At 37.3% G+C, this 27,159-nt stretch overlaps 1 protein-coding gene across 1 annotated transcript in view; it reads left to right on the top strand.

Moving 5' to 3' along the window:
• Positions 1 to 27,159, top strand: part of gpc6a (glypican 6a) — a 148,908-nt gene that overhangs the window by 8,686 nt on the left and 113,063 nt on the right. Inside the window, exon 2 of the mRNA XM_053318172.1 lies at positions 21,003 to 21,161. Within this exon, the coding sequence (XP_053174147.1) occupies positions 21,003 to 21,161 (159 nt within the window). The remainder of the gene's footprint in view (positions 1 to 21,002; positions 21,162 to 27,159) is intronic.

The raw sequence follows: 27,159 nt of genomic DNA on the forward strand, positions 1-27,159 counted from the left end.
TTCAACTTTGCATCTCCTATAAATGCTTCAGTGAAAGAAAGACTGCCAGAGGAGGTAACAGAAGGAAAAGTCACATGCAGTCTTCTTTCCCCTGGAAAAGGTTTTTCCTGAGGATTTTTCTGGCGGTAGGTGAGGTTGGTGTGGACACGTTGGTGAGGGACGTGGCGGTCACATTGACATATAATTGTATAAGTGGGGGAGTAGTGGGTGGTCATTCACAATTACAGTGTAGTCTGTCTCCTCATGTCTAGGGGAGACCTTAAGGATTAACCCAAAGCCATATATATCATTATGTTTACTACACAGACACTAATCACTTCTTCTATTTTCACCCTCTGGTGAAGAGGGTGTTTGTGGTTTTCCTACCATTTCTTATTACGGGTGTTACACAACCAAGGCGTTCTGTTTTGTTTATGGTCGTTCTTTTGCCCATAGAGCCCTCTTTGCCTCTGGAGGGTAGTCTCTGAATAGAAGTCCCAAGCTTGACACCAATCATAAGGCTCAGAGAGATGAGAGCCTCAGCGTGCTGTGGGAAAACCCACATGGGTGTATGTATCATATTGAGGTGTCAAGGATGCAAATACATTTCACACTGGGGACTTTTTATTTTTGTTTTTCAGACACAGACAAGTACACATGGCTGAGGTGATTTGCTAAATAAGCCTGCCCCCAGAGACTTGGAAATAAACAAGCATTAAGCACAGATAAACATGGTGCACCAAAATTGTCATGGAAACATCAGATGCTGTCAACAAATGCAGACAATAATGGTGGCACCCGCGTTACAGACTTGACAGGGATGTTGTTGTTGTTGTGTTGAAAGAAACATAGACAGATTTTGCCACTGAAAGGCCTCTGTGGTGGTTTCAGTGTTGCAAAACCATGGGGGGCTCTTGATGTATTAAAATCAATAGTTCAGACGCTCCAACATGCAGACATTGTTTTGTACAAACAAAAGCCACAGTGCACATCAATGGCTAACTTTAAACCCTGTGAACATCATTGAGGACTCTAAATATAGAGATAATTTCCCTGAATTACTGAAGCAGGAAATTGAATATTTGAATACCATAATGCTTTTATCTCTCATTTACCAGTCAGAATAAAAAAAATAAAATAAAAAAATACACAAACTTTAATGTGAAGTGAGCCATGGGTAATTAATAGCTATGTAAAGTCAAGGCTTGTACTAACAAATCCCATGAAAATCCCCAAACTAACAGTATTTTAATATATCAATACTGTCCAACTTCTCCAGTCTATCTACCCATTTGTTCATAATGGAGACATAAACCTTTTAATAAAATGAGTCATGGGGCAACCTTGTAGCCAGCTGGTTAAGATGCAGTACCCTGACATCCACAGATTGTCTCTGGCTGCTGACCTGTGTTGCCTGTGATACCAGTTTCTAATCCTTTTTACTGTCTATCTACACTCAAAACTGTCATATAAATGCCAAAAAATAATCTTCAATAATGCATTTCAGTAAAATCCTAGAACAGCTGGCTTCTGTATTTTTTAGCAGATGTTACTTGAGTTGGTGCTTCAGTGAGTACCTTTCATACCTAATCTGACTGGTTCAGTTTAAACAAAAGCTGTTGTGGTTAGTTCAGTGGGTTTGGACAAGTGTGAAAGCTGTCAGTCAAATTCCAGATCATACAACCATACCAGGATCACCTGATAAGAAGGTTAAGAAAGTGATCTCCTGATCAGTATTCTTAAATGTATGAAAAACAACAATCATTTGGTGTCGTCAATCAGACACAATAAAAGGGAATTTAATCAGAGGTGTGTTTGAACTCATGTTCTCTGACAGTTCATCATGAAGGTGAATGAAACAAGTGAAACGTAGCGACCTCTGGTAATATAACGCTTCAAAAGGCCAGGTTTTTTCACCATCTTTCTCTGTCACAATTTATGATACAAGGTTCAATTTCAGTCTAATGACTAATAATGCTAAAAGTGTAAACTGAACTGAGTTGTGTTAAGTTGCCCTTTAACATTCTCATTACATTGTGGACAATAATTAATTGTATGGAAATATGAGATATGAATGGAATGGTTTTTTACACAAATGGAATAATCATCTTCATTGGATTATTGTGTTCATGTACAGTACATGTGACATGGATGCATTTTTGTTCCTGATGCTTTGTGGGTGCTTGTGCATGTTTTTTTAGTTTTTAGTTTTGCCCTGGAATGGTCGAGGGATGAAGTGATTGAGGAAAAAAGGCTTTGTGCTTGCAGTAAGCTGTCTGTGTTAAGTTGGGTATTACTTCTCTTGCTCTCATTTCTCAGAAATGGGCCATCAGTCATATGCACGCGTTCACCATGGGACAACAGAAAAAACTGTTGACTAATATTTATTCTGTGGCAGCATGGTGCAGTGCTTACCTAAATTGTGCAATCAGTAAACTAGTCTTAAAGTTCAATCATTATTTTCATGTTAGCAGCTTGCAGTAGCTCCCAGCTGCTTGACTGTCAAGTGAATAGATTATAATGGCTCACCAAGTAACAAGATGATAGGCAGTACCATCCTTCAAACACTCCAGAAAATGTGTTTTCATAGACCAGTAGTTGTTAGTTTGGACAAAACAATGCAAGAAAAGCATGTTATTCCTATAATAAATAAGGAAATTCTTACTGATTTACACAGGTTCATGACCCAGTTTAGTGTGATCTTGTTTTCGGCTTTGAGGTGGAGAGACTAATTGAAGATCATTATTATTTTTATGTTAATGCTAAAATGTAGAGGGCTTATCTTAACCTCAGGTCAAATTTCTGGGCTTTAATTATATCATTAAATAATAAGTTTTGCTGTAAATTCCTTTGGGGGATATAATGACACTCCTGAATGTGTTAGAGGTCTGACCTATGTTCCCTCTCCGTGTGCTGCCTCATTTCCTTTTTACACTTCTGCAGGCACTGTTGTTGCTTCCACTCTGTGATCTGTGAGAGCCAAAATTATACTGGCGTAAGTGGATTTTATGGTGACTAGTTTCTGCCAAAAACAATTAAAGAACACACACACAAAAAATCCAGTTGTTTTTATGGGAGAAAAGTGTCAGCAGTGATTGCCAGAATAATTCTGTAAAAAATACAGTATGAATTCAGATTTTCTGAACAACCTGTATATTTTACAGTTTAAAACTATTGTAATTTAAAAAACAAAACAATTTTTGCTGAATTAACATGACCACACTGCTAGTAAACACATTCTTTCAGTGAGATTTACATTTATCGTTATCGTTATCATTATCATTTATTGTGCTACTCATTTAATTTCACTGAAAAATGCCAAACATCATTAACTGTAAAATCCACATTATAAGACTCTCATTTAATTGATGTTTTCAGCAAATTACACTGAAAGTTTTTCATAATATAGTGTATTTTGCAGTATTAATTAGTTATACAGTTAAAACATGTAAATACTGTAAATTTTATTTCTTGCTCTATGACTCCTATCTAATATCAATCTAGAATATAAACTGTTTATCTGTATAAAAGTATTTTTCATTGCCTGTTTCTTTACATTGCAGGCATATTGCAAAATATCTATCGATTTCATTTAAACTGCAGTGCCTTCTTATAGATGTTCAGAAATGTGAAAAATGTAACCTAGTGTAAATCGATTAAGCATTTAAAAATTGAAAAGCAAAGCTAGATATAGTTTAAGAGTTACTGTACTGACATATTTAAAAAAAACACTTATAACTTGAATTTCAAGAATCTCAAAGCAGTGGACAAAAACATCTGTCATTTCTCAACACATATAATGTACATGTTATGCTGTATAATTAAATTGTATTACCATCAATACAGAAATCAGCATATGTGCAGGTTTAGTGTAGAGAAATGTAAGTCCTTTTAAAGCCACTTTGGCTCACCTTAAAGGGGACCTATTATGCTTTTCCTTATTCTCAGTCATATAATGCTACAATGTTGAATGTTCATATTAAATGCCCTTTTTATATGATGTACCTTTTATACCAAATGTCTGTACTATATATCTGTATGTCCATCTGCCCACTGCCGGGCACGGGCCTGCACTGTGACATTATCCCATCCTTCAGGAAGTGCATTTCAGCTTACCAGCTCTAATTCAGAAGTATTAAAATGAATGGAAGTGAATAAGGAGCCTTATACCATGTGAGGAATCTAGTCGCATGGGGACGCACTTCCCAAAGGAGGGGGTAATGTCACAGTGCATACCAGTGCTATCTTGAGAATAACGATCACGGATGATTTGACGCACTGGCCCTTCGCTAGTGGGATGAGTTGTTGGTTGAGTGGTTAGCGCAGTTGTCTTTGGTCTGGGAGCCTGTGGATTGAAACCTGTTGTGGAAGGCCTCTTTTGCTACATTTACAGTTTTTCTAATTCATTATAATATGACTGTACTGTATTACAACTATAAAAATGTATAATACACTATGATCCTTGCTTAAAAATGTGTCATGATTATAATTATAATTATAAAGCATTATGAATGTTTATGAGAGGTTATAACTATAATTAAACAGTGCTATAAGCATATACATATTGTAAGCATCTGTATAATGCATTATAGACATAGTCCAATTGACCTGACAAAAAACATTATTTCAACACTATCATTGTAATCTTAACTGTATTTTAATGTTAATTGTATGATCGTTTTTCTGTGTGTTTGGATCAATATTTCACAAAATATTACTGCAAATTAAACACTGCTTCATTGTTTTCCATTTACAGCACTTTACTATTAATTTCCCTAATATTTTGCAGTGCAGAAAACCTTTTTCTACAATAGAAATACAGTTTAAAATACTGCTTTAACTACTCAGACTTTTACTTGAAATATTGCTGCAGTGTTTTATTATAGTAGCTAGCTGAAAGTATTGTATTGCTATGTTGATGGCGCCAGGTATTACATTCAATGAAATTGGCTTGTAATGAAACATGTTGGACGTGCAACTTGCAAAGTGCTGCAAAGAAACATCAGAAATCATCTGGAACTAAACAAGTACAGCATTGGTGAACCGAGAGTTCATTTAAATCACCCATCCTTTTGTCTGATGAGAGTGTGGCGCAATCTTGCAGAAAAAGATATCTGGACCCACTAGGCTCACACCACTCACTTGAATAGAGCCATATTGTATCTCCAGGGAGCCTTGCCGTCATGACAAATTTGACAAGCTCATATAACCTTAATGTCAGGAAAAGACCAGTTTGAAATCTTGCCATTGTAAGAATGTTGATGAGGCTTGAGAAAGAATATCTCCAGCCTCAGTAGTTTCAGTTTCATTAATTCAAGGCCTGTTGGAAAAGAGCTGCAAGCATTTGGGAAGGCTTATAGAGAGTAATGGGTTGACAAGCTTATGTCCAGTGTTTACATATTTTGCACCCTCGAATTTCTTCATGTGTCAAATGAAACATCTGCCATTATGATGTTTCTTGGCACATCCTTGTTCTTTGGCTCCAGGAGAATGCCAGAATCTGAAAAGAAGCCAGGGTTGTCTCCTGCTCCCAGAACCCCGCTGTTTCCTGTCCCTTGTGTAAGCTACCGGTAAATAAGTGGGCTGGTCATCTCACACCCTGGGGCTCTACCTCGGGCTCTTCAGACCACCAGCTGTTGTGTTTATGACTGAGTCATGCACCAGTTAGCACGATGAATCCAGAGCACGAGTGCAAGGCTTTAACTTCATCATATGTCTCTTCCTCTTCCTTCCCAGCCTCTATGAAACAAGTGTAGAGAACTGCACTGAAACACACATAAGATTCTTCAGCATATGTGCACATAAGATTCTTCTTTTTCACTTTTTACCCTCACTAATTTCCATATGGCCCATCACGATTAAAGCTGTTCTTTACTTACTTTCTAGACACCTGTCATCCTCAGCGATGTTTCATCAGTAATTGACCCCTGATCATGTAGATAAGCTCATATTCTCAAGAACCTGTTAGAAATCAGGATAGTCAAGTTTATTGTTGGCTTCTTTTACTGGGACTTACAATAAACTTTACTTTAAAGAGCTGCTTTTGTATCTCATTGAATATGTGTCAATGATACATTGCTTTAATTATATTATGTTTAACCTGTTGACTCCAACTTGACCACTTGATGAATAATAACCACAGGAGCAGGATTGGGAGCAGGAGCAAGGTCAACAATTTCAAGTGGTGCCATTATTTCACTTTTAATACATGATTCAGATTTTTTGTGTTTATTCAATAAATGATTGTAATACCTCATTCATGTGGGTTATGCTGTGAAAATAGCCAATGTCAGAAGCTTTGTCTGAAGCTTTAATCAAGAAAAGTATGTTGGGCTGATCATTAAATACTAAAGAAGTTGTATGACAGTTCTTTGTAATATAACATTATCATGACTTACATTTCCATATAAGCATGGTCAAGTTAATCTGGTTGGGTATTTACAAAATATGGACTTTTTTGGTATAATTGTTTGGTATAATTGTGATACACATGCTCTTCCCGGACCTTTTCTACAAAATGTGTAGAACATAGGAAAGGTAAAAAAACAAAACAAAAAAAAGTAACCAGCTAGAGAATTTGTATACTATTGTGTTGTTATTTCCACATACAGTATTCACCCCAGACTCAGGTGAAGATTATGTTTGGAAAATTAGTCAGATGAATTGCACATGGCATTTAGCATGAGGCTATACAGTATATTGAGGTTCTGCTTTAATAGACTGCATGCATGACTGGAGCGAGTGGCCATAAGCTCCACTCAAGTGCTCGACATGTACAATGGATTACCTTTGACATTTACCATAAGAGTCTCCAACCTGCTAGCACATATACTGGTTTCAGATACCAGGCAGGCATACAGTCAAGAAACTGCAGAAATGCTCGTTAAAGCATGAATACATAAGAAATGGAGTTAAATTTAGTCAAGGTGCAGAATTAAGGTGTTATAAAAAGCTCAACCTGAGTGCTCCAAACCTGTAAATCAGATGTAGTGAGCACAGCAGGTTATGTACTTATCACATTTCAAACAGTATTTGAAGTTGCCTGACTACATTTGTTATTCACTGCTTGGGGACTAGATTTAGACAAAAGAAAAAGGCTTTTTAGCAAATACTGTGGATTGAATATGCATTCTGTATTAACTGTATACATGAATGAATGAATTAAAAATAACATGAAATTTAGACATCATTGCCTGTGTTAAAAGTTTAACATTGCTATGTATATGATATCAAGTCTATCGTAATTACCAGTTTCCAAATTGTAAATGGTGTTCACGTGAACATCCAAGTCGTAATTAAAACTACAGTAGGGAGTATGTAGCTCATATTATTCTGAAAGCTTTGACATATCCGACCTGGCACTTACCAATGTGGAAATGCCTGGAAACCAAACAAACATGATGCCTTGTGTCAGCCAAGTCTGCCACTCAGGATAATGAAACATTAGCAAGTCGTAAACATGGGAATCTTTCCCATCCATCAATCTTGTAAGACTCCACTTTCTTATGAGTGACATGTGTGACTGTCTTCTACGTATTCTGTTGAATTCCCTGCAATGTTGATTTCCACAACCTTGCTTGCAGTTTTTCATTATGTTGCATATAGTTTAGGTATGTACAAGTTAAAATCCTGCTCCACTCATAAATAGGTTTTGCTTACTGTTCCTTCAGTTGGATGATTTAGCTTCACCCTGCAGAATGATGTTTGAAGGCTATTTCTTATATTAATCTGCTGAAGCAGGAACTTTTCTCTGTGCTTACTGTGACACCACAAGTAGTTTAGAGCTCATTGTGGTCCAGTATGCAACTTACACAAGGGTAATGTGGAAACCTGAAGTCTCAAGTGAACTGAGAATGGACTTTACAGTGAAGCAGTCTTCATTCTTGTATCCAGCAGTTAAACTTGTGTTATAAAAAATAATTGTATATTCATAGACTCTAGATGTATTTAATGAGGGAGAAGAGTAGATGATTTTAATGATTTTAATGATCTTCTTTTGTGACAAACCATATTAGACACTATTTATTTATTTTCAAAGCAGTATCTAGAGTGTTTTTTCTTCTTAAAACTTGAGTGGATGTGATCTTTAAATAAATAAAATGAGACTAACTTGACTGAATCCCTTGGGCAAACTGTCTATTATCATTGTGCATGACAACAGCTTTGATGTGGTAGCTTTTCCTTGCACACATCTTTGAATCATAGTATGTGTCCATTGCCTACCATTTGAGATATTGCCCTTTCATATTTCCAACTGAGTAAAAACGTCTAATTTAGGGTGACTGCTAGGTGCAATTCTGTCATTGTGCAAAGTGGAATGCCTCAGGCACTTACCGTCTTTGGAGAAATTCAGCAAAAGATGTTTGGAGATAAGCAACTGTTTTTGCCCTTTGGGATTTCAGCCCAAGCAAAATGTGTATTGTGTACCATCTACTATATGTAGTCAGGTTGTAAAAATACATCTTTGAATAGACATACTGAACATAATGTTAATTTGATAAATGTTTATAATTGTATTATCTGCAGTAAATGTAGGTCAGCACACCCCCAGTTTGCAGAAGCAGACAGGCTCTCCACTGGAGAACTCTCGTATACCTATGCATGCCACACACTGCATTACGCTGCAGATCAGCTGTTTAGGTCAGACAGTGCTGCTGCGGCATAATACAGTGCACGACATGTGTAGGAATAGAAAAATTCAACAGTTGTTTGACAAGGTTGAACAGTGAAAATATTCTAAATATAGTGTACACTTTAGTATCACACTAAAGTGATATTGATTTCTTTTTTTTAGGTGACTAAAACAAGTTTTGCTGCTAGCCCCGTCCACAACAGTACATTGCTTAGCTTCTGTGCCAGTACTCCTGTCTGCTTCTCCAACTCAACCAACCCAAATCTACCACAGGTAATGCACTGGCTATGGATAAGTATCTCATACAGCCTTACTTCAAACAAAAAAATAAATAAAAAAATCCTTTCAATCAAATTTACATTATGCTCAGTATGTCCATTCAAAGATTTATTTATATTAAGTATTTCATACAACCTTGCTAAAAAAAATACAAACTATTCCTTTAACACTTACAAGAATAAACCTGTTTATTATCTAGCAGCCATGCCATCAGTTAACACTGATTGAAGTAATACTTGTTGATTGTAAACAAAACAGTCTGCACGTTGTCTGACAGAAGAAAATAGCATTCATTAACACCTACACTGCTGTCATCATTACCCAGCTTGCTTCATAGAAAAAAGCGAGGCTAGAAGTGCCATAAGATAATGACCTTCAGAAATTGTCTTATTATAGTCAGGGCATGAAGCCTGACTTGACTGATTCACGCAACACTCTGAACCATATATGTATCCATCCATTACTGTCACACAATTGTTAAACTCTGGAAGTTTTTTGAAAGTTAGAAAATCCTTTAGCAGTCTCAAGTGTGGCAACATATGGTCAGAGTGATTTTGGGAATTATCTGTATCATCTTGTTTGGACATATTCAATTTGGGTCTCAAGCCCCAGCGGAAATAGTTGAAAGTTGGTGATTTGGGTGATGGAGATGAGGTCCAGATGGCAAAGCAGCAGTAAGATCAATCGAGCTTGATGCATTTTCCCCACTTCAACATGCAGACAGATGTGATTTAACACAGTAATTGGGTTTACTTTCAGTTCACGGATTTCTGTTGACAAGTAATAACACCTTAGAACGAGTGTGCAAACTTGCTTGTAAAAACGCAGTGTTCATTATCTCATCATAACAATTATAATTTGTTCATAAGCTATCTTTTGGTTTTTGACTAAATATTACACACAGTATCCCATTGTGGTTTTGCTCAGAATACCACCCGTTTTCTCAGGGATTCTTAATACTTATATCAAGATTTAAATAAAGATACACTTACAACCCATTTCATGATATATCTGTTCCTTATCTTATTAAGATGTTTTATGTCGCCTCAATTTAATGTTCCTTTGATAGAATGCTACATATGTATACACAGACCCAACACAAGTTTATCATCTAATACTTAAATGTTCTTCCAAAATGACCTTACTTTTATCAACCATATAACTTAATTTACCTCCAGTCATTTGTACATGAACACTTTTATAATGGTTCCATCATTTGTGTGAGGTTAGAAGCCATGCTCTCATGTTCAGTATTTTTCATTTCTCAATTAAATGGATTGCCATGGAAGTGGTGATAAAATATATTTTGTAGTTCATCATGAGCAGGGATGAGTCGGTAGTGTACTTTTGCTTTTAATTTAACACAGCTTAGATGTGTTTAGAGGTGAAAGATGTCCCATTATATCCAAGTTGCCTTTCATTGTAGGAAACTGATTTTAAAAGTTAACCTTTTTAAAGGATAAAATTCCATCTGGAGTATTAACCTGACAACAGAGCCTGTGGATTGTACCTTATTTTGCTCAGAGCTAATTCTCCTTTCACATAACATTATAGAGTATTCCATCATTCAACAGCTCTTAATTTTCTTTGTGAATGTGACTGAGCTCTTTTGCCCTCTAATCTAAGTCATGTCAGCTGAATAAAAGGCCCCTTATGTGCCGCAAGAAAAATAAAGAAAGGACAGTCACGGCACAGATGTGAGAGGGGCCTTAGCTGTACCTGAGTCAATAGATCTCGAAGATAGAGGTGTCAACCACCTCAACCTTAGTCCACAGCGAGAACAGAGAGAAAGACTAAAAGGACAAAGAGCAGCAGTGCCGAGAACTGTCATTTGGAGAAATTTTTACTTTGATTATCAAAATCAAAATGTTCAGTTATCGACAAATTGTTTCCACTTTACGCATGAAAGTTCTTTATTCACAGATAAAGAAATATAACTTAAGTTTGATTGTTTCTTAGTACAGATTTGTGCAGTGAATCTCTAATAAGCAATTTGGTGGATTTTTAACAGAATCAGTGCTAAAAAACAGGGAAACTAAGTCACAGTTAAATTGAATTTTGGTCATTGTTGGAGACTTGGCTCTGGTAAACTCAACACTTGAATTGAAATATCAAGAGCATGAACCTGTTCGTGCAGCCCTGTGCCTTCATTTAAGGGCAATGAGTCTTTTGTGCACATTGGCGCTCTGTGGCAGCTGTACTATAAGAGTGGAGAAGAGGCAATATTCCAGAGGCAGTTCTGAATGAGACTGGAGTTGGAATCTGGTGGAGGATCAATGATAATAAATGTGATTCATTCAAGGTGGTGCTTCCCAGTTATTGAGTTCGGCTCTATACTCTCCTGAGACCCGATAAAAACATATCCCATTTGATTTCAATCAAAATGTAGGTTGCTTGCGTAATACCTACGCACATTACACATAAACATGTTCTCTGAAGTTGGAATAAAGCTCGCTAGCTTAGTACAATAGATGCTGCAACACTGCAGAAATTAATTTCATTTACTGCTTCACTACACCTTTTTATGAATTTTCAGCATGAGTGAATAATACATTTTTCTCTCTTGACTTCATGATCTGTTGGCTTGTTTGCTGTAAAGCTTTGGCGAGAATTTTCTCACTTTATAAATGCTGGCAAGAGTGGTCAAGTGATGTACCAGATGGCATGGCCCATATGCAGTTTGCCCTTTGGCCAGGTAGACTAATGAATCCTTGTGGGAGTTAATCACACTGTCTGGCATCAGACCCTCTATGGGCGTATAACCGACTCTTCTCCCACAGCTGCCCTGAAATATTTTGGAGCTTTTGCATTTCCCTGCAACATATGTTTATAGTTCTGGGGGATGAAACTGAAAAAAAATGTCTCTTTAGCATTTTAAATTTCCCAAGTAGAGGATGATGGAGAGGTCTTACTGTATGTGCCGTATCTGTAGATGAAGGACCCTTTTGAATCAGTCCTTGACTGTGTTTGTTTTGGGGGGTTTTTTCTTCTTTTTTTCGTTTTTATCATGCTGCTTTGTAAAATAAAAGAAAGTCTGTTTCCTTAGATCTTAAGCTGTGGGTCTTTAGTGTATTATCTACATTTGTGAACCCTTTTGTCACTACCACTGTACATGAGAACTATCATAACAGAGCATATTTGTGTTTCATTAGATTTATCTTTTGGGAAATCACCCATCATTGTATGCAGTGTTTTAAAATCTTATATCATGTTATTAAGAGCTGTTTTCATCTTCTCAAGTGTAAGCCACAGCTGTCTCACTACAGCAACTATTGCAGTCACAACCTGCTGGTGGTTGTTATTTTGCCCAAAGGATCCATATGTATATTGGCATTCAGCTCATTAAACATTATTTCTTTATATTGTTTTAAATATATCTGTATGAAAAGAACAAATAGAAAGATTCATCTTATGGAGACAAAGTTAAACCAACTTTAAACCATGGCAAAGAGGGAAAGTGTGATAGTATGAAGAGGGAGATGGGTTTACACTCTTTATTTCTCATTTTGATTATTGCATTAAATCTTCACTTTACTAGATGGACCATGTTGCACTGGAAGCCTTAGGACCTTAACTTCAGCTTTGAAGCCTTATCCACAGCTTTTCCTTTGAAGCTTTATCATGAATTGGCAAAGTGACTGAGACCAATCAACTCGGCACCCTGTGACTATTGAGGTCCCACACCTTTTAGCACAACAGCACAATGAGTAGAACCACCTGCTGTCAGCTATTTAGCAGAAGATCAAGTGAAGTGATTCAAAGTTAGGGTTGCATGTCCACTGTCTACTTTATTTGAAGGTTAAAAAGTGAATTTGCTTTGACTTGAGCCATTTCATATATTATTTTACAATCTCATTACTTACTGTCGTGTCTTCTTTCTTTCTTTTTTTCTTTCTTACTTTCTTTCTACAATAGAAGTAGAAAAACATTTTATCATTATTGCCAGCAGTTACCAAGTTTAGTCCACTCAACTGCAATGCATAATAGTGTATCAGATTTTTCTTTAGCAGAACATTTCTTCAATAAAACAAAACATTTAAAAAGGCCACACTTAATATTTTTTGCACTGTAGACATAATCACACAGATTCTTATTGCCATTCAATTTTCCACATACTGTGTGTAAAAAACCTTATGTGTCTTTTTGCATTTCAAAGTTTTCTGTGGATTGCTGTAGCCCCTTCCTGACCATAACATAGCAGCCAAGACTGTGAGGTGTATTTTGTTTGTGGACCCTCTCAATTGTTGTATCAGCTGCCGCACGAAGTAAAGAAAGCAGAATACTGGCTGACTGTAGCTCCAGTTTGTGCCTCTCACACATAACTGCTGCACAAATGCCAGCTGTATTAGATTTATTCCTCTTCTGTGGCAGTAAACACAACACATGGGCCTGCACATAACTTCTTCATTCAGAGCTCAGCAAGATACTTAAGGCGGAAGGACAGCATGTTAAGGTAACTAGAATTAACAGCAGGGCTACAACTGTGTACTGGCCCACACTGGGAGAGCCTTTTAATGTAGAGCCACATAGATACCCACACAGCCACGCTCTGTCAAGGGGCCGAAAAATTAGTTTCTAGTGATAGTCAAAGCAGCACTGGACTCCCTGCCTTTCCAGCAGAAACAATAGGTGCTCATGGCTCGTTAGCTCTGATTCTGATGGGTACGTTGTTATCCATGCTACACTGTGTGGTGGTCAGACATCAAGTTACCACACCTACAATATGCTCTTCTCCCAAGCAAAAGAGTAATATGAAAAACACAAGCAGAGAAAACTCAGTAGCAGTCCTCCACATAAGGCATCTGAAGCACTTCTAAATGCAAATCTGTTGTCAACAGGGCATCTGCTTCAGTTGAGCTTTAACATCATATGGCTGCCTTACAAACTGAAGGGGCCACTGCCAATTTTAATGAACCACTATTAGAAAGGAAGGATCAGAAATGTGTCATCCTTTACACCTGCCCGTTAGACATTATTGCAGCGTATGCTCACACATATGAAACCCCAAACAAATGGAGGACATGGTTCTTTAACATCAAGGGATATGAAGCCAAAGGGAACTGAGACCAGATACAAGGCAACTGCGGAAGAAAGGATACCATATGATGTTATTTCTTCTTTAATTTTTGCATGATTGTACCTCCAGGTCCATCCACTTACTTCTAATGACCTACTGTATATATCGCTGACGTTGTTATTTAGCAGAATAGAATGTCTTTTTTTTTTTTTTTTTTAATGTTTCACACATAATAACCTTTTTAAAAGTAACATTTATTAGCATCGGGAAACTCTGGATTCTATCTTTATTCGGCTGATTGCATGTGTCAAACAAGTATTGTCTGGCCATCTTTTTCTCCATCCATTAATCAGAATTGAGCTGGCCTATGTGAGCATTCTGTTGTCAGCAATTACAATATTACACTTCAATCATGTTTTGCTGCTCATAAAGATAGTGATCCAGAGGAGGCAAACACATCTGCGCATGAAAGACCAAACTGAACCAAACTACTACCGTGATTGGATTTCTAAGGCAAACAATATTTCTTATGCTGCGCTTCCTTTTGATGAGGGAACATTTGAGCTAATGCCAGCAGAACATTTCATTGCAAAATCGTCAAAGAAGATTGCCATTTGTCCTTAATTATCTTGCGTCCTGTATATATATTTAAATCTCTCATCAGCTCGTTTTGAAAGGGAAGGATGTGCAGTGGTGCCTTTTGACATCTGGGCTCAAGGCAGCTGCAAGGACAGTGGTACATTAGCTAGATTGGCTTGGTTAAACATATGAGTGAATGCTTTTTTCTCAGCAAGATTACATAAATATTTACTCATAAGTCGCAGATAAACCTGTGGGTAAATAATGTATAATGCATGTGTGTATGCCTCTGTGTTGTTGCGTGTGTTGATCAGGTTAGGAGTGGGATGAATCATGAATGTGGGTAGAAGTGCCAGATACAGCGGAGTTGCTTCACATTGAAACGGAAGCAGTTTAATTCTATGTAAAACACTTTATGACATTTCTTTTAACATATAACAGTGTCAGTGTTGTCACCTTCCATACAGTACGTGTGTCTGTTAAACAGCATATAGGCTCAGTGAGAGCATATTTCACACACCAAATGGATAAAACTCAAAAGTGTAGACCCACTTTGTGTTTTAAATAAATGTGCAAAAAGTTTCAGCAGCAGTGGGGGAAAAATGTTGCAGTACTGATTTGGCAAGCCAATTAAGCAGATGCCATGGATGTATTCTGGGCGTGTTCCCAACTTCCCACTTGCTCCTCTTCACCTGCCTCCATTGGTAATGTTAGTGACGAAAACTGTTCATTTTTTCCCCTTCGTGCTCCAGTTGCTAACGGCTCTGCTTTGTCAAAATCCATTACTGAGGCTGTTTATGTAAGCATACAGTAACAGACAAGCTCTATTAATTAACACCAGCCTGTTTAAACTGATTGTTTGGAGTTGAATGATTATCATTTTACAGTCTCAGCAAATGAGACTCCAAATGGAATAATTCCATATTTACAACTTGACTTGTTAATATGACTTGATGATTTGACAACTTTATCACAGTGGGAAGGAGAGTATTTTTAATGTAAATCCTTCACATATCTATTGATTACATTTATTTATGAAAATCCACTGTGTGTCGATATAGGAGCTACAAAATAGAACTGCACACTTGTGTGTATTGAGTCCTGTGAAACTGTTAACTGTAGCTGATGTCAGCTCATCACATGTGCTCATAAGCAGCCGTCCATTGGTAGTTTTTGTTGCTATCATTTTGAATTTCAGCTCAAACGTGTGGATGTATTTCAGGTACAGAATGAGAAAAATAAGTGAAATCCCACTACTAATGTTTGTAGCTTCCCAAGCTGCAAGAACTTAGCTGAGATGCAGCTGGCAGAAGCTAACCGATCAGCAAAATGAAAGAGACAGAAGCTAAAACGGCCTATTTCAGACAGAGGCTGAAGTGAGGGACTGTGTTAAGGGTCAGTATGAGTTAAATACAACATATTTTGAACAGCAAATCATGCAGATATTACACTGATATGTTTAATTCATCTTTGGTAAAAATGTTTTTACAGCAACTGTACTTGTGGCTACTACTCAAACAGGAATCCCAAGCTACCTACTGTGTCCACATCTATGTCTCCATTTTTGTTGGTGCTGCTAGTATTGAGTCTTACTATTTAACTCAGCCTGACAGAGTCTGAACACAACTGTGATCTCACAAGCATGCAGTGTATTGACAGCTTGGTTTCAAATTCCATCTTGGGCGCAAAGCAGCCAACTAGAACAGGACAGATATGGTCTAGAGAGCCACAATCCCATCTAGATTTGGAACAATAATTCCCAAATTCACCAAGATAGGCATTTATGTTTGTGTTTGTTCCTTACAGTGCAAAAATGATGGAAACATTTTTTATCTTGAAAAGTTTTGTCCTGTATAATTCTGCCTATTTATATTCTGCTATTTATGTTGGTATCTGTATTATGGAAAATGGCCAGAGGAGAGAAGGAATAACATGTGACAAACTCAAAGTCAAAACAACATAAACATGCAGCACATACTCCTGCCTGCTGCTCACGGACTACTTTTTTATATTGGTTTATGTAACAGCAGCCTCACAGAAACAGTGAATGTAGCTGGATATGTCAAATTTATACAAAAACAAGACTGATAGAGTGGTGTACAGCCTATGGAAGCTAAAAGCACTAGGGTTTCCTTTCAGCTGTCATTTGCACTTAAGGACAGTACTGAATTTATTGATCTTTCGCTTTCTGTCAACCTTTAGTGGTATTCCATCTACTTTGACAAGTCAAGTCAATTTTTGCATCAATAGAAACGTCAAACTGAAATTTACTTAGTTCAGAATTCCAGGGCTCCCTAATGCAGTGAGAAAATGTAATTTAAAAAAAGTTATCCATCATTATCACAATAAAACACATATTCTTATTCCAACCCCTTTCTCGAACATTGTTTTAAACACTGTAGTCGTTGATCCAGGGAAACATGGACCACGATGCTGAAATGAGGTGTTGTCTTTTGCCAACCAGCTGAAGCATCTGAGCAGAGGCTGACCTCAAGTCAGTATTAATGATCCCACTCCTCCTTAATCTTCAACTAAAAACAAAATGTGATGGAGCATGTTGAACTTCATGTATAATTTAATGGTATTTTTAAACTATAATTAACGTTAGGTCAAATGTACACACAAACTAATCACAAACAGCCGCATGTACAGTATATTGGCTGAAAAGGCAAAAAGCACAGGCCTAAAGTGATGAAAAAAGACGTCAATGAACTTGTACCAGTATGTTACATTTACTTGAAGCTCGGCACCCAGCTGTTTTTTGTCTACAGGCATGTGTTAACCTGATCAGAGCTTGGAATAAAGATTTTTCGCACGTTGAATTTTTCACACGGTGTTGCATCTCCACATAGCAGAAATAATGTGTGACAGTTGAGGAATGCTGTTACCTTGCTAAACGATTTCAATATTGTCGTTTTTTGTAGTGAGACAAAAGAGCCTTAAAGAATCACCAAATAGAAATTGACTGCTGCATTTGAGCTTATTTTGTTGTTTCAGAAAGTTTGGTCTCTGTGGCCACGGGGCTTGTGTGTTACTCTGGAGACGATGGGTTTCTGTTGAACCGTTGATGGTGCACCTCATTACTGTAGCTTGGTGCCTCTCTAAGGACTGATTAAGGATTAAGCACATTTTAGAGTGCCAGCACGTACATACTGCATCCGCCTTGTTTCATTATCTATGCACAGTTCCTTCATCTATAGCTTACTGTATATGTATGCAGAGCACCAGTGTGTTTGCCAGTCTCTGCATTGTGTAGTCGGATTCATCAAAACTCCCATGGTCTGAGTCTATTCTACACCAATCCCCCAATGGAGCAGCGACAGCCATTTCATCTTTCTCTTTCTCAAATGTTAATAGGTAAAGCTGAAAAAAAAACCTCTACTAATCTTTCATGCGGCTGCTGGCCAGACTTTTCTTTTTCAGACCTCTGATAATGATGTCTGACTCTCCCCGACATAGAGTAGCAGGGGATATGGATAATACAGCAAGTATGTAGAAAGTGTAGCACTTCCTATATTTGTACATATCAGTATTCAGTCCAAGACTTATTTTCCAAAATACTTGCACAACTACTGGCTTTGCAGGTTGCCCAGATGTTGCTGCCCAAGACAAACAGTTGGAAAGTCCACATTGTGCCCAATGTTCTTTGAATGTTTTCTTACCATCCTCAGCCTCAGTCTTTTGTTTGTTTGCTTTTTCTGTTTGTAAATTGGAAGTCTGTCACACTTACTATATGTTGCAATATCATATCATTAGGTGCTATATAAATAAAAGATGTAAATAAATGTACTGTTACACATCTTTTAACTTGTGTGAAACAATTTATGTATGTAATATTAAAATCAGTAAACAAAATCAACACAACCGAAACAGCCATTGGTTAAAAAAAGTCCCAACTAAGCAACTAAAATGCACACCTAACGGGTGATGCTGCCATCACCACCATACAAGGTAGTAATTGTGTTAAATGCATGATGGGTTAAGCCTGGTTTCTGTCAGATAGTGCTCTGCATCATGGCTGTTAAATTTAGTTTAGTTTTCACTTCATCTGCTGCATCCATTCCCCATACAATCTTGGTGTAATTCACACATTTTTACACACTTCCACAGAGACTGAGACTAATCCACAGACTCAACATAAATCCTCTTTCCAAACGCAAGATAGCAGCCAAAGAACTATAGCTCCATATTTTCACAGTTTCTAATAATGTCCACTGTACTCTACTGAACTCCCCAAACCATTTAAATTATGTAATACCGGCCCCCAAATCCAATACTTCTGTTGAACTTTACAGACTATTCTTCGGTAAAGTTTATTGATCCACCAGTCATTCAGCCAATCATTTATTAATGACTACACAACCAAGGTCAATGGAATTTGCTTTTGGTACAGCATGATTTGAAGATATTAACAACATTATGTTAGACACACAATTATCACAAGAGACAATATTCATAGATTGCCACAAGACAAAAATCACTGACAATATTTACACGATTAAGACAAGACTTGTAAGTGCAGGTGCATCTGTCAGAGACAGTGAGAAGTGTTCACAGTCATTATTGCAAGTGGGGGGGGGGGGGTGAGTGTGAGAGGGGTCTGAGTTTTTTTCTTGTGTTTGTGATATATTGTATTTTTGATATAGGGATAAAAACTGATGGGAGGGTGATACCAATAATTCTTAGATGATTTATTGACTATGCGCTGCAGCTATTTGCATGTGTCTGTTGGTGCTGCCGTACAAAACTGTCATGGACGAGGTGAGTATGACCTCAATGATGACTTTGTAAAACTGAAGGAGGAGGCTTTCTTTAAATTCGAATCTTTTGAGCTGTCTTGGGAAGAACAGTTGTTGCTGGGCTTTCTTGGTAATGTGGTCTGTACTGATGTTCCATTCGAGTTTGTTGTTGAAGTGTATGCCAAGAACTTTGAATGAGTGAGTGATGGGTTCTCCTGAGACCTGTATGAGTTTTGGGGAGAGATGTGTGCCTGAAATCTATAAGTTCTTGTGTTTTAGATGTATTGAACTTGTCTGCATTTTGTTGTCTGCATGTTTAAGAATGGTGACTGAGCATTGGTGGGATGTGAAGTGGTTCGTGTAGAGGAAGAAGAATCAGGGTGAGAGGATGCAGCCCTGGAGAGTATCTATGCTGAGGGTCAGAGGTTGTGATAAAAGATCTATTCATCTTAACCCTCTGTTGCCTTCTCCACAGGAGGCTCCAGATCCAGTGGCCTATGTAGTGGTCGGTATGCATGTCCAACAGTTTATGCTCTAAGATGCAGATTTTTTTGTCAACTAGATGTATTTCTTCTTTACAGTAAATTGAATTAAATTAATCTTCCTCATGTGGGACATCTAAACTCGATTTTGAAACACCAATCTTAGATTAAAACATTTGAACACTCAATTGAGGTTCAATAATACATAACATACAAAGAGTCAAGAGGTGACTGCTCTGTTAAACATTGCAACATCAAGATTAATGGTGCAGTTTATTGGAATTATAAGTTTATTTGAATTATAAGTAGTTTATTTCCCCACTCACGGTCTTGTGTCTAGCCATGCAGAGAACATTCGTCTGGAAATCTCCATCTTTAATCACTCTTCTGCTACCCCAGTACAATGAATGGAAATTTAGTTTGTGGTGAACAGAGCACTGACATGATTATAGATTTAATCATCAGCAGCGTGTCTTTCCAGGAACTGTATTCTGGTTTGTGTAGATCATCCATAGCATTTGCAATGAGAAGTTTTCATTGGGAACTCCTTCTCTATCAAAGTAGGCAAGACTTGGTCTGTGGATTAACCTCAGGTACTTTTCTGTGAAAAGATATGATGTTGCTGTTTCTTATTTTAATGGTATTTTGATGGCACATCAAGTCACAGAAATGGGCATCTAACAAAATGGAACATGGGAATCTACACTATGTACAAAAATGTTGAAAATTCAAGGTAAAACTAATCCTTCAAACTAAGACTGTTGTTATTATGCAGGCAACTGAGCACTGGAGCACAGTAGCTGCAGTGTCATGACATTTATATTGATGCACTGAAGAGGAGACATTGAAGAAGGCACAGGGTTGGAAGGTTGATGTGGGTGTGCAAACCCCTTATTTATGATTTGAAGTTCGACTTTGGTTATATGTGCCCCAGCCCCTCTGTCTTTTGATGAGCCTGATGATTTTTACTTCTACTTTATGATACGACTGATTTACGCAACCTCAGCTGCTGTTTCACTGCTGTGCTTTGCATAGTGATGTACAGAAAATCCTGCATGAGGTGTGTGCACTGCCGCATCAAAGTTACACTCTGTTTCACATGATAGCAGGTTACCGACAAATATTATCCTTCCCCATTTGTTACAGTCGGTCCCTCTTTGATAGCTCCAGTGATGAGAGTCCCAAAATCACAGGAGAGTTTTGATCAAAGACTCAGCTCAGCCTTTTGAAAAACTGAGTCCTGTGGCAGTGATGTGTGTAAAAAAAACGGCGCTCTGTGTCTCTGTCTCCTTCAGGTGAGCACCTACGTGTCTGTCCTCAGGGATACACCTGCTGCACATCCGAGATGGAGGACAAACTCAACCAGCAGAGCAAACTGGAGTTTGAGAACTTGGTTGAGGATAGCAGCCACAATATGAGGACGACATTTGTCTTGAGGCATAAAAAGTTTGACGGTAAGCCAGATGAGTTTTTTTTATCTTTTTGACATGCAGAGATTGAAATACATATAAATTGGTTTCCCCGACACTGCCATTTCTAGTTAAATGTATTCCAGACAAGCACATGTCAAACTTGTAAAGACTACTGATGCTGTGATTAATAATTTCTATGACTGCTATTAATAAGATATGGGCAGATTGGTTTTGAAGATTGTTCTGGCAGTTCAGGCTCAAACGTGTTTCTTTTTCATTTTGTCCCTCTTCTTCTTCAGTACATATTTTTTTAAAACAGTTTTGTTTCTTACAGGCTCTAATTAGCAATCAATATCTTATGAAACACTTGTACATAAACACCATATGCTTTTTTTACTAACTGATTGAGTGAGGGTTTCTGTGTTGCACCTCCTGTTTGAATGGAGCCACTGTGAACTTACACACAGAACAAAGCAGTTTTAATGTGGCTTTGGGGTGAAAAATGTTAATGGAATTCTGAGTGTTTGAATAAAAACCTGTCTTTCAAAAAATTTAAAGAATGTCACTGAGCTGTACAAATGTTGTTACTCCACTTGTAAATACTGGTAGTCTTTGTGTAGTCTGGTCTGTGGTTGTGTCCTCATTCTGAATCAGTTGCCTAATTTAAAATTCTAGTTTGTCATGTGTTCAGGTATATGTCAACTTAAACATTTTACATTACTAAAATAATATTACTTGACAGAAAACACCAAATATTTCCTACACTATAGGCTTTATGCAAGAACATTTTTGCATTTTTATCCTAATATTATCTTTTTTATGAGGTTTGCTGGTAAGAGTGTTGTAAGTCAGATTCAACAAACTCTTTACTGCCTGAACTTGTAAGCCTGATTAATGTCACCTGTTCATGAGTAGGGTTTGTGAGATGTAGAATATTTGCATAATCAACACTCCTTAAATTGCCATATCAGTGTTGTGCTCTATTTGTGGGCGAGTTTCATTCACAAAAAAAGTTCCCAAAGAGTCAAAACACTGTTCAGCTTCAAGTCATGCTTTTAGAAATCAGTACAACGCCCCCCCCCCCACCCCCCTCCACCCCAAACAAATAAAGGATTAGTCAGAGACCCAAAACAATTAGAAAAATATCAGAGCAGCTCTGCAGTGGGACAGAAATAAAGAGGATATGCTTTAACATGAAATGAAGATAAAAAGCATCTTTCTTTTGAGTAAAGCGGTTTGTGATGGGAGGCGGTCAAGGGATGTGACACTCACAGAGATATTAGAGGAGAGAATATTATAGCCTAGGTGATGTTACACTGTCAGGAGCAACAGAAGATGATAGCCTACTGGACAAAGACCTGCAGAGAGACACAGAGGTAACTGTCTCAGTAAGACAAGTTTCCTAGCAACCACTGAAATGATAGAAGCTGCTTCGCCAAAATATGCTGATAAAAATCAGGAGATTAAAATTGTAAGTCAAACAAATGTTTTTCCACTGCGGGGAAAGGCAACGATGATCTAAATATTCATGACTTGTACAACAGGTCTGGACCACTTGTAAATTCAAATCATGCCATCATCAATGAAAGAGAAATTTTATGAATGCCACAAATTCTCTTCGTACGTGCATCAAAAGAACACATTTTTCATATGAGTGATTCTTGCATGAGTGTGAGTTTCAGCCCTGACCCCAAGTAACTGAAAAATCAATGAGTCTTTCCTACCAGACTTTTATGATTCTACCCAAGAAATGTCTTTCTGCGTATTGTGGGCAAAAGAAGGAAAGCAGATAAGAATCACAACATTTTTTGTGGTCTTTTGCGTGTCCCAATTTTTCATCCTTATACAGTATAGTTGCAATATAAGTGCAATATAAACTAAAACAGAAAAAGACAGGATAGGATCCAGTTGACGTATCACATGGCAAAAAAACGTGTCAAAAATAATTCCTTTTAAACTTTGCCACTGCTGAATGTTAAGTGATCTATCTGTCAGGTTGGCAGTTAACTCAGGTCAATACCTGCATGTCAGCACTCTGGTGGGGGGAGATTAGATTTCTATTCTTTTTCATATGGAGGTTGATAATAGTGATAGATGGGTTTCTATATTTGAACATGAATCTAAATAATAGTTTATATCCTATCTCAGTTTTCTCTTCTATACTTGCATTTATTTGACAGAATGACTGATTTGAAATGCAGTGTTAATTCCATACATTTTCATGCATATGCTACAATATGATATTCATAAAATATGTAAATTGACACAGTTGAGAGTAAATTTCTACTGTTGCAGGGGCCTCTTTCAATGTGTCCTCATGTGATGGTGTATTTACATAGCATGCCATTTTTACGACATTTCGCATGTCACGTCTACACTTTTAAGCTTTTTAGATGTCATTTACTGCTGTTGGTTAGGGTTAGCAACAAAAAACACTTAGGGTTAGGAAAATATCGTGGTTTGAGTAAACTGATTAGTAAAATGCAATAAAAATGACCCAACTGTTGCGTTATAGAGACCTTGTTTGTCAATGGTTAACCTCAGCAGTGGAGAAAGTGCCCAGGAGCCCAGGATGTCTTACGCTGAAAATATTTATTGAAGCTTGGCCAAGGACTATCAAAGTATTATCAATACACCCATCTGATGCATGATGCCACCATGATTATGAGGTAACTGTCCTCCGTTGATAGACTTTAAGCCTTCACAGGTAGTACCATGAATACTCTGTGCCCATAAATGATCATACTCAATACATCTACAGTAAAGGAATTAGCCTATTGGTTCATTATTCTACAGACAAGGAAACACAGTTACCCATCTGTGTGTTTAGGTAGTCAGAAAGTCATATCCTCTGACCTTGGATGCCACAGCAATGCTGCATCACTGTTATCAAAGTGACTCCTGCTTTCCCCAAAACACCACAGACCGTTGTCTTCACCGTCTCAAGAAGATAAATAGTATGTCTCTCTGCCAGGATGATAGTGCAGCCTTTACTGTGCCGTCAAGGTCCATGCTTGACCCTAAAAATTTGACTACAGTTTGTTTTTGTCGACTGAATTTAAGACGTAAATGCTGTGAAATATATATTCAATATTATGATTAAGTCAAAAATGCGTAATCATAATAGGAAACATGACTTAAATGATGTGCTATTCATACATCATTTGCTCATACCAGGCTCCCTATATTTATTCACATTTCCTTTTCTGTGTGTTTTTCTTTTTTCATATACTGACAATATGATAACCATTATCTTCTATATTTCCTTCAGCTAATGAGATCTCCATTTTACCACACAGTAAAAGATTACAAGAATTAGTCCACTTATAGCGGAGGAAATAAGTTACTTTAAAGGTCACACTTTCCAAAGCCTCATTATAGCCTTACTGTTGAAACAGTAATTTTAAAATACTTTTTTTACAGAAGAGTGTCATTAGTGAGAGGTGCACAGGGGAACTCAGGGTCATGTTGAAAATGCAAAGAAGCATAAATTCCTCTTTCATTTCTGAAAAGGATATGTGGGAGTTTTGTCTTAGCTGCTTGTTTCTACTTACATTCTTCTAGTTGTAAAATTCATGCTTCTTTCTCAATGGAATGAAGTTGAAATGAGTATAGAAAAACATGCTGTGGAGCCCTTTATTATCTTTTTCATTGTACACATGTATACAATTTGTGACAAAAAGAAAAATCAATGAGTGATTTTTGAAAATGCATTGAATTTATGAGTCTTAGATTCCTGCTATTCATCCCATCTAATAATGATATTTGACCTTCCTGTAGAGTAGAAATAAATAATAATTACAGCACAACAGGTTCAGTTCTTGGTCTGTAAAACTTTTAATTGGCAGCCATTGGTTATGCAAGCATTACCAGCTTGTTTGAAATGAAAAATAACATACGCTAGACTGTATTTCTACATTAAAAGCACCATTTCAAGGACAACGCCTCCAGAACAATGTCCATATGCATAGTTGCCAGTGTTATATAGAAACACTTGTGACACAAATCACTTATGCAATTACATCTTCTACTACACATGCCTGATATTGCCAGACCAACATCACATTCTTTCTTCTTGTGTTAAGCTCTCTCCACCTCGTGGGGTTTGAATCATCCCTCATCAATTTTACATGCCCTCATTTCTGTCCCCAGTTATTTATAGGGCCTTATTACGAAAACCTTAACTTACTTTTTGATTACTGACTTCTTCCCCTTGAGGCTTGTGGGTTTTGATGCATTATTGAGTATTCCTGAAGCCATAAATGACTGTTGCACACTAAAATTAAAGTTTGTGCTTCCTGAATGTCCAATCATCTGGCTGAGGAGTCTTTTCCCCTCATCTCTCAGTGGTCCTTATATTCTCCCAGAGAGACATGGAGTCCAGTCATATCGCAGTCCAATTGATGCACTGTATGGAGAGAGAAACTCAAACTTTGCAGTGTTGCAGCTCTGCATTAATTGAGCTCAGTATGGTCAGTCTCTGAAAGCATTTGTGTTCTCTGCTGTGGCTTAGTAACCTGATTTAAAGAGAATACATTAGATAAATGATCAAATATGTGTGCGCGTGTGTGTCTCTGTGTGTGAGAGAGAGAAAGTTGGATAGACTAATATAAAGACAAAGTAAGAGAGTTGGAGGATGGATGTATGAAAGAGGCAGATAGTTGCATCACATCTGTTAAAGATTAATTGCAGTGGATGAACCATGATAAAAGGTGCTTCATGCTCAGTCAAGTGATCTGATATTGAAACCACGGTACAGAGTGGTTAGTGGCCACTGCTACAAAAGCTGTCATTGTTGTTTTTTAATATGCCTTTGATTGCTGGCCTTTATTCATTTATTTAAAATGTCTCTACTTAAATGAAAATTACATTTCAGACATGATTTACTGGAAAATCAAAACTAAAGTTAAAAAAGGCAGTCTGATTAATCTTAGATACTCTCAACTGCTGTATAGCTTTGAACTTGTTGCCCTCCATGGATGCTTAGAAATCCTGATTATGAATGCAAAATGCTGTCATGACGCTGAAAAGGAAATTAAAATTAATATAACCTCAAGTATTTTAAATGCTGGCATATTTATTCATGTTCAGTTGACATCAGGGGACACAAAAGCAGTCGGAAGACTTGATCACATCAGAAAATGGCAAAGCAAAGCTCATCCTGTTCCTGTGTTAACCAGAGGCCTCGTGCCAAAAGCCGTTTGCATGTAGCAAATGGCTAACATGCTAGGCTGCTCAAGAACACGCTTGTGCTAGTCAGACACACAGCTGCCCAAGAAAGCTGGCTTGCTAAATTGCTAACTTGCTAGCAACGTCAGTCACCAACTGGTCACTAAATGACCACAATTAATTCTTGTGATATTTGTGCCATTGGCTCTGGTTCGTAATTTTCTAAAATTGTGCCTCAATGTAGGGCAGTTTATGCTCCAGCAGAACAGGGCTAAACTGAATGAGTTACAGCTAATAGGATATGACAGCTTCCATGTTTTAACTCTGATTCCCTGTTTCCTGAAAGGTCAGCACTGTTAAGTAGTTTTGCTGTTGGTTAATGGCTGGAATTTGTGTGCCATCAAAGTTTACGAAAGATTAAAGCAGATTATCTTTGCCCTAACAAATCTGCGTTTTGCTGCAATTTCACTACAATGGATTGATTCTGCTTTAAAAATACACAGTATTAAATGCTATTTGATTTAAGGAGTTATACAGTGCCAGTCAAAAGTTTGGATGCACCTTCCCATTCATGTTTTTTGGCAGTTTTATCATTTTCAGTAATTCAGTTTCAAATTACCTTCATCCCAGAGGAGATATGATAAGTGAGGATACATTGAATTTCCCTTTTAAAAATCAGTTTACATGAATCATTCAAAGCACTTTAACCTTAATCTATAATAATAATCTATTAATGGTATTTTTAAATTTAACTTGAAGATACAGTATTTAACTATTGAGTCAAATACAGTATGCCAATCCAAATGTCTCTTTGAGGGTTTTATCCTGTAATTCAGAAGCACATTTAGAGTCTCTGAAAACTTAAAGATAA

Source organism: Scomber japonicus, chromosome 1 (genome assembly GCF_027409825.1).
Source record: "Scomber japonicus isolate fScoJap1 chromosome 1, fScoJap1.pri, whole genome shotgun sequence".
Classification (NCBI taxonomy): domain Eukaryota; kingdom Metazoa; phylum Chordata; class Actinopteri; order Scombriformes; family Scombridae; genus Scomber; species Scomber japonicus.